Here is a 7,564-nt window from a genome sequence, read left to right as displayed (position 1 = left end):
GCCCACTATGTCCCTTTCTTCCTGGCAAAGCAATAAAGCTATTCTTTTCTATTTTACCTAAAACTCTGTCTGAGATTCAGCTCAGCACTGGAAAACAGAGGCTGAGTTTTCAGCATCACATGTGCTCCAAGCTGGTTGAAGGAACAAGGGGTAGAAGGGAGTTCCCGTTCTGCCCCTTCACGAGGTCTCCCAGAAAATGGGATTATTAGCAGGGGGAGTAGCTTGGTCAGGTCTAACAGACACCTGAGGCTTTGCTGGAGACAGAACACCAAAACAAGCCTTAAGCTGATTCAGCTGCTGAATGTATGGGTGTCAGTCCCCTCCAAGGTCCTCATCATGGAAGGACATGTCATCAATTAAGCTAAACTCTGGTCACCAGCCATTCCTGGACCAGGAAGCAGGGGCTGTACCTGCCCAGGCGAGTGGCACCCAACCCAGTTTCTAAGTTCTTGCTTCATATGAATCAGTCATTTAAAAATAGGGTAAATAATTTAATAAATTATACCCACTGAATAAATGATCGTGTGAGATGAATAATATACTCAAAATCAGTTACAAGTATAAAAAATGCTGTGATCAAGCTTTTACAAAATTTTATTGTACTTTGAATATCAAGCATGTAACAAATTTAGAGCATGATAAGGATGGAATATCTCAAACTACATTCCTTACAAAAGCATTCAGTACAGTACACAAAGATTGTTTAAAATATTTTAAAGTCTGCTAAAAAATTATCAAGACATCCTAGGATCTGTGGAGTTACCTTTCCTGTCAACTAGAGCATTGATTCCCACTAGCTCTGCTACAATAAAAGTTAACATATATGAACATACACATGTAATAAATGAAATGGAAAATGAAGGCATGCAACAAACACTCCAATTATTACACAGGTATGAAGAAGAAAGTATTTTTAGTGTTTCTGGACTTATGATTCCTTTGAACATATTGACCAGGTCTAATGAACCTTTTTCTCCAGAATGTTTTTAATGGTTCATATTTAGACCATTCCCAATGTAATCATTACTCTTTCTTAGCATCATCATTCACTGAATCATTTGAGAATTTGCAAATGGAGTAAGAAACACATTAATCTATTTCATAGGTGACATTCAAAACACTGAACAACTAACAGTCCATCACCCCGTCTGATGAGCACAGACACTGGAGAAAGTGCCCGTGTAGTGATACAGTCTGTTCCCAAGCTGAATATCAGCCCTGATCTCATTTCCCACGGCCAGATGCACGTTTCAGCTAATGTAGAAGCATGAGCTATGAAACATGAAATGCACACAGACAAGAAATTGAACTCAAATACTCTGCTGCACGGAGGCTGAATGTGAAACTTTTCACAGTGAGTGAAACCGACTGGCTGACAGGCAATGGTGGTTTTTTTTTTTTTATATTCAACTTTGATTAAAACGAATGGACTTACAAGAAACCCTTGAGATTTAGTTAATGCTACCAATCTAAAGGCTCTGAAGAACTGAGGAGCCTTTAAAATCAGTATACGTGACCTTTTCTATATTTTTCCTTAAGGAAAAAACAATAATAAAAACACCGAGGTACTTGAGTTTCTTTTCAAGGGATTACTGTTGTTATCTTCCTGAGATGCAAAGACCACAAAAGAAGAGCACCATGCCTAGGCTGCTGGACGAGGCATCAGAAACTAATAGTTTGGTCCTTTTCTAAAGGGATCTCTTCCAACGATGACACTAAAACACAGCGACGGATCACAGATGCCCGGGGGGCCTGGCTGTCCTTGGATTCCGGGTTTTCCATGGTCTCCATCTTTACCGGGGAGGCCTGGGTCTCCAGGAGGACCTTCTTTGCTTATTCCAGGGGGGCCCTCTGGACCTATGATGGAACATTAGCAACATGTGAACACAGGAGTTTGTTTCTGGGGCTGACACAGCTGAATCTGTAAAACATGTAAACTGGAAAAAAGACTCTCTTCAGCATTTTACATATTTGCACTCAAAGAGGAAAGAGAAGAAATCCTCTTGATAATTCTATATGCCTTCCATTTGGAAAAGAACTATCCAAAAATAATTTTCAAAAACTAAGCCAAGCTATGTTATTACAGAAATCATGCAGCTAATGAAGACACAAAGCTAACATTTTAAGATTTCAATTTGTGGATTTCACATTTTCACAATTTAAAAAATTTCAATTTTAAGATTTCAGTTTGTGGCTACACTATTTCTTACTTTCTGCTTACTTTTGCCAATACTATTTTAAATTTGCCAGTAATATATCAGTAAGTGAAAATCACCTTTGTGCTATATTTGCGGTCAAAATGACTATTTTCATTATAGGTATATAGTTTCCACATTGAAATACATTGTCATTAGCATAATATCATAATAATCCATACACAAAGGTATTATAACACCACTTTGTAAACCATAATTTAGTTCAACTAGCATGCTCAAAGAAAGGAAAATTAAATCAAGACACTGGCCTTTTAAAGTTGGTGACTGAAATACTTAGGTTTGGGGATGGAGCAGTGCAGTTTGGGGGCACTCTCTATCACTAATAATTCCTGCTATTACTACTAATAAATGTTTATTCAACACTTAAGTATTGTTCAAAATGCTTTGCATACAAATTATTGAATCATCTGCTCCACCTAAAAGCCTCAAGAAGTAGTAACATCTAAAATAATGATGATGATGAACTTTTATTGAAAACACAGCTTTGGTTGTCACTCACTGTCTGAAAGCACAACATATATTAACTCATTTAATCACCCAACAGTGTCATGATACAAAGAAAGCCGAGAGCTGAAGAATTGATGCTTTTGAACTGTGGTGTTGGAGAAGACTCTTGAGAGTCCCTTGGACTACAGGGAGATCCAGCCAGTCCATCCTAAAGGAGATCCATCCTGGGTGTTCATTGGAAGGACTGATGCTGAAGCTGAAACTCCAATACTTTGGCCACCTGATGCGAAGAGTTGACTCATTGGAAAAGACCCTGATGCTGGGAGGGACTGGGGGCAGGAGGAGAAGGGGGTGACAGAGGATGAGATGGCTGGATGGCATCACCAACTCGATGGACATGGGTTTGAGTAAACTCCAAGAGTTGGTGACGGGACAGGGAAGCCTGGTATGTACTGCAGTCCATGGGGTCGCAAAGAGTTGGACATGACTGAACAACTGAAATGAACTGAACTAACATCTCATCAATATTTTACAAATGAGAAAACGGAGGCAAAGTAAAATTAACACAGCTAGCAGAGTTTGGCTTTTGAGTCCATTTCAGCATTATTTTGTGTCCCTGAGAATCATAAAGATAAGACGGTGATATAGACAGTGATATACATTAGATAGGCATGAGCAAGTGAAACCACATGAGAGCTATTCTAAGGAGTGGTATTCTAAAGAATCTAAATGATAAGTGAGAGAGAAGCTTGAATGATTCATGAATGTAATATAGGATAAAACTTCTAGTAGTTAGATCTCAATGTGCTGAATGTGAATCACTCAAAAAAGGAAAGAAAAGTCTTGATTTCAAATCTCTGGACATAGATCTATGGTGATTTTTCTAAAGCAAAATGTGCAGGAACACTTATGACCCTCACCAGTTCTTACCTGGGGGACCAGGAGGACCTTGTGCTCCAGGGTACCCAAGTCCTTGGCTCCCCTTCGCCCCATTCCGTCCAGGGAGGCCTGCAGAGTGTCAGAGAGGGGAATAAGCTTACTTTTCCCATAAAATCACTTCCTCCTAGATTGCTTCTTTCAAAGCTGTTAATATACACATTAAAGAAAAATAAATCTTCAAAAAGAAGTTTCACCTACTTATTACTTACCACCTATTTATTATTACTAATGGGGAAGAGAATTTTTTAAGCCACAATTTTCAAAATGATTAGTGGTCTAGAAACATAATGAGATTAAATATTAAGAAAGGAAAATTGCTGGAATTAATTTTGAAATTATTTAGCCCTTTCTGTTAATCATAGCTGTTCCTTTGATGAAACATCTAAATTGTTCAAATCATATTAAACTAAAAGGAAAGTATTATCAACCAACATTTCACATAAACATTCAAAGGCAAAGAGCAGTAAGTCTGGACTACTATTAGAGAGTTTGGTTGCAAAACCTAATTTTTCTTTTTTTTAAAGATTTTTTTTTTTAATGTGGACAATTTTTAACATCTTTATTGAATTTGACACAACACTGTCTCCACTATTTTTTTTTTTTAATGTTTTAGTTTCTTGGCCCCAAGACATGAGGGATTGCAGTTCATTGACCAGGAATCAAACCTACACCCCCTGTACTAGAAGACTAAGCCTCAACCACTGGACCACCAGCAAAGTCTCTAATTTTTCTTATAATAGAAAACAATGTTGAATACAGTAACAGAAGTTACCAAAGTCAACATAAGGAAATGGTATCTGTGATGTTCTATTTAAACACATTATTGGACTCAAGCAAAATTTTTAAGTTCATTGTCAACATTATCTGATTTACACGTTCACACGCTTCATAACCTTGACCTTTCTCTCTTGACTTTAGGATATGCTTTCAAAAAATACAGTAATTATTCTTTAACTCAGTCAACAAATTACTTAAAGATGTAGGGATAGAAAAATTTTTTGTCTTTAAGAAGACAAATGAACTCTTGCCTATTAAATCACTTTAAGAGGTGAATGAATACAAAAAATATCATTTTCTGTTGTTCATTTGCTTACACAAACAAAGTACCTTTTAATCCTTTGGCACCTGGGCGTCCTGGAGCTCCCATTAATCCAGGAACACCATCTCTTCCTGGCAAACCAGGGAATCCTCGGGGACCTTCTGGGCCCATGGGACCAGGTGGCCCTGGAATACCAGGGGAGCCGTGCTGGGACTGGCAATGATCACAGCTTTGAATTCTTCCACTTTGAAGTAAGACAGGTAAATGGGCTTGAAAAGAAAGAAACCCCCACCCTTATGTTTAAATGGTGAATGGACATTAATAAAATCACTCATAATTAAAAAAAAATTACAGATGCCTAATTCTTGGCCAATAACTTTATTTCTAGAAATTTAACTAGGAAATATCCATTGCTCTTTACAATAATTTTATTGTGGAAATTGCTTCAAATAAAGGGGAAAAATATCTCCCTAAAAGAAACTGTTAAATTATAAGTGTTATATTGGGGAATAAAATTACTAGAATTATGTCAGAAAAGAAAATTTAATCAATGGTGAAATAATGATAAATTACTTTATGAAAAAGATTATAAAAGTTAAATATAAAAATACTTATCTAGGAAAGACAAAGATTGATAAATGTCCTTTATTTTTTCTCTATCTTACTTATACCTTTATAATTTCTAGGAAAATATTTATATTACTTCTGAAATTTGAAAGTTATTAAAATCTGTATGTTTGAGACTTACCTCTTAATACATCAGTGCAAACTTGTCGAATAAACTGTTCTGAAAATTCTCTCCCCTGCATCAAATTATTAGGGGTTATAACATGGACATGCCAAATACAAAGAATGAAAACATAAAAACTGTGGAAGAAGCAGAATACATACGGGTTTCCCATCCAGTCCTGGGGTGCCCGGAGGACCTGGATCCCCAGGTGGCCCCTGGGGGCCCGGGGGCCCCATCAGACCGTCCACCCCAGACTCTCCTTTGGCTCCAGTGGCGCCTCTAGCACCAGGCTCTCCCTTTTCACCTCTCTAAAAGCAAGAGAAATCTTCAGAAGTTCTATTTAAATATTTCAGGAGGTATAATTGCACCATAGAACTCCTCAAGAATACAGATATGAATATATACAAACATATATCTAAATTATACAAGTAACTGCTGGGAAACACCATAACTGATCAGGAGGGAAATTTCATACTATATTAAACAGCAATTTATCCATCCAATCAATCCAACCCTACAAATAACCATTACTTAGTACATTTATTGATTAGGCAATATGCATAGTGCCAGAGATACATCAGTGAACGTGACAGTCTTGTTTCCAAGGAGTTTAAATTCTAGCGATAGGCATAGAAATATATAATATTCCTCATTGGAAAATATGCAGAAAAACAGTTCCTAATTTAGAATTGGAATCAATATTATTGACAAATGCATACCATTTCATACCTAATTCAGTGAACCTACATATTCTGAAAATATTTAGGAACTATTGAAGAACATGAAAGATATTTTCTGTTCGTGATGTCAACAGCTAGATTTATTTATACAGTATTGAAAATTAAGCTGTGAGGACTGGACAGCATAATACAAGAAGAAACATACCTCTCCTTTTGCACCGTGATGGCCTTGAATTCCCTTCAAAAATTAATAGGAAAAAAAAAAATGTGCAAGTTACAGTACTAGCAATGTGGCATGTACCCTTTAGACATATTTAATCAAACTTTAATTTTTGGTTTGGGAGACAGCAATAGAAATAGTGACAAAATTATATATACAAGAGACCTTTTTTACCTTTTTAAAGGAGACTAATAACTAGGAAATGTAATAAATGAATAATATAAAAGGGTTAATTTACAGAACTTTCATTCTTCTGCATGAATATTTTCATATGATGCAGGTCAAATATGTAGGTTAGAATGGCATTCTATCTGAATTCTTTTAAAACTCTACTCTTATTTTAAGTTATATTATTAGTTTAAGGAAAATTAAAACTCAAGTCATGGAATATACCCAATATTTAATAATAACTATAAATGGAATATAGCCTTTAAAAATTGCAAATCACTATATTATACACCTTATATATGATTGTACACTAACTATACTTCAGTAAAAAACTTAAATCACTAAAATAAGGAATATTTATTCTTTTATTCAGTGATTAAAAGAGTATTCTATTTTTTTTCAAATTTGTATTCTTAAAATTAAATTTTGCTTGAGTACTAGAGATAAAAGATGGGTTAAAGAAAAGATAACATTAAAAGTGATTCACAGGGAAGAAAAACATACTGTCCTATGCTTAAATCACTCATGGATGGAAATTCAGAGATTAGGAAAGCAGCATGTTAGTGTGAAGTCAAGTGGGCCTTAGGAAGCATTACTATGAACAAAGCTAGTGGAGATGATTCAATTTCAGCTGAGCTATTTGAAATTCTACAAGATGACGCTGTTAAAGTGCTGCACTCAATAAGGCAGCAAATTTGGAAAACTCAGTAGCGGCCACAGGACTAGAAAAGGTCAGCTTTCATTCCAGTCTCAAAGAAGGGCAATGCCAAAGAATGCTCAAACTACTGTACAATTGCACTCATTTCACACGCTAGCAAGGTAATGCTTAAAATCCTTCAAGCCAGGCTTCAACAGTACATGAATTGAAAACTTCCAGATGTATGAGCTGGATTTAGAAAAGGCCAAGGAACCAGATATCAAGCTGTCCACATCCACTGGATCAGAGAAAAAAACAAGAGAATTCCAGAAAAGCATCTTCTTCTGCTTCATTGACTACACGAAAGCCTTTTACTGTGTGTATCACAAAAATCTGTGGAAAATTCTTAAAGAAATAGGAATACCAGATCACCTTATTTGCCTCCTGAGAAACCTGTAAGCAGGTCAAGAAGCAATAGTTAGAACTGG

General features: G+C 36.1%; 1 protein-coding gene across 4 annotated transcripts in view; it reads right to left on the bottom strand.

Moving 5' to 3' along the window:
• Positions 1 to 576: 576 nt before the first annotated feature.
• Positions 577 to 7,564, bottom strand: part of COL21A1 (collagen type XXI alpha 1 chain) — a 214,792-nt gene continuing 207,804 nt past the window's right edge. For 3 of the 4 annotated variants that reach the window (XM_043907044.1, XM_043907043.1, XM_043907045.1), the window contains 6 exons: positions 6,257 to 6,289; positions 5,533 to 5,679; positions 5,390 to 5,444; positions 4,710 to 4,910; positions 3,594 to 3,671; positions 577 to 1,857 (listed from right to left, as the gene is read on the bottom strand). In XM_043907044.1, the coding sequence (XP_043762979.1) occupies positions 1,670 to 1,857; positions 3,594 to 3,671; positions 4,710 to 4,910; positions 5,390 to 5,444; positions 5,533 to 5,679; positions 6,257 to 6,289 (702 nt within the window). In that variant the 3' untranslated portion in view covers positions 577 to 1,669. The remainder of the gene's footprint in view (positions 1,858 to 3,593; positions 3,672 to 4,709; positions 4,911 to 5,389; positions 5,445 to 5,532; positions 5,680 to 6,256; positions 6,290 to 7,564) is intronic. The other variant, XM_043907047.1, reaches the window with a different exon arrangement.

Source organism: Cervus elaphus, chromosome 7 (assembly GCF_910594005.1).
Source record: "Cervus elaphus chromosome 7, mCerEla1.1, whole genome shotgun sequence".
NCBI classification, from domain to species: Eukaryota; Metazoa; Chordata; class Mammalia; order Artiodactyla; family Cervidae; genus Cervus; species Cervus elaphus.
The sequence above is the reverse complement of the archived record's forward strand: the minus strand, read 5'-3'. Positions and strand labels throughout refer to the sequence as shown.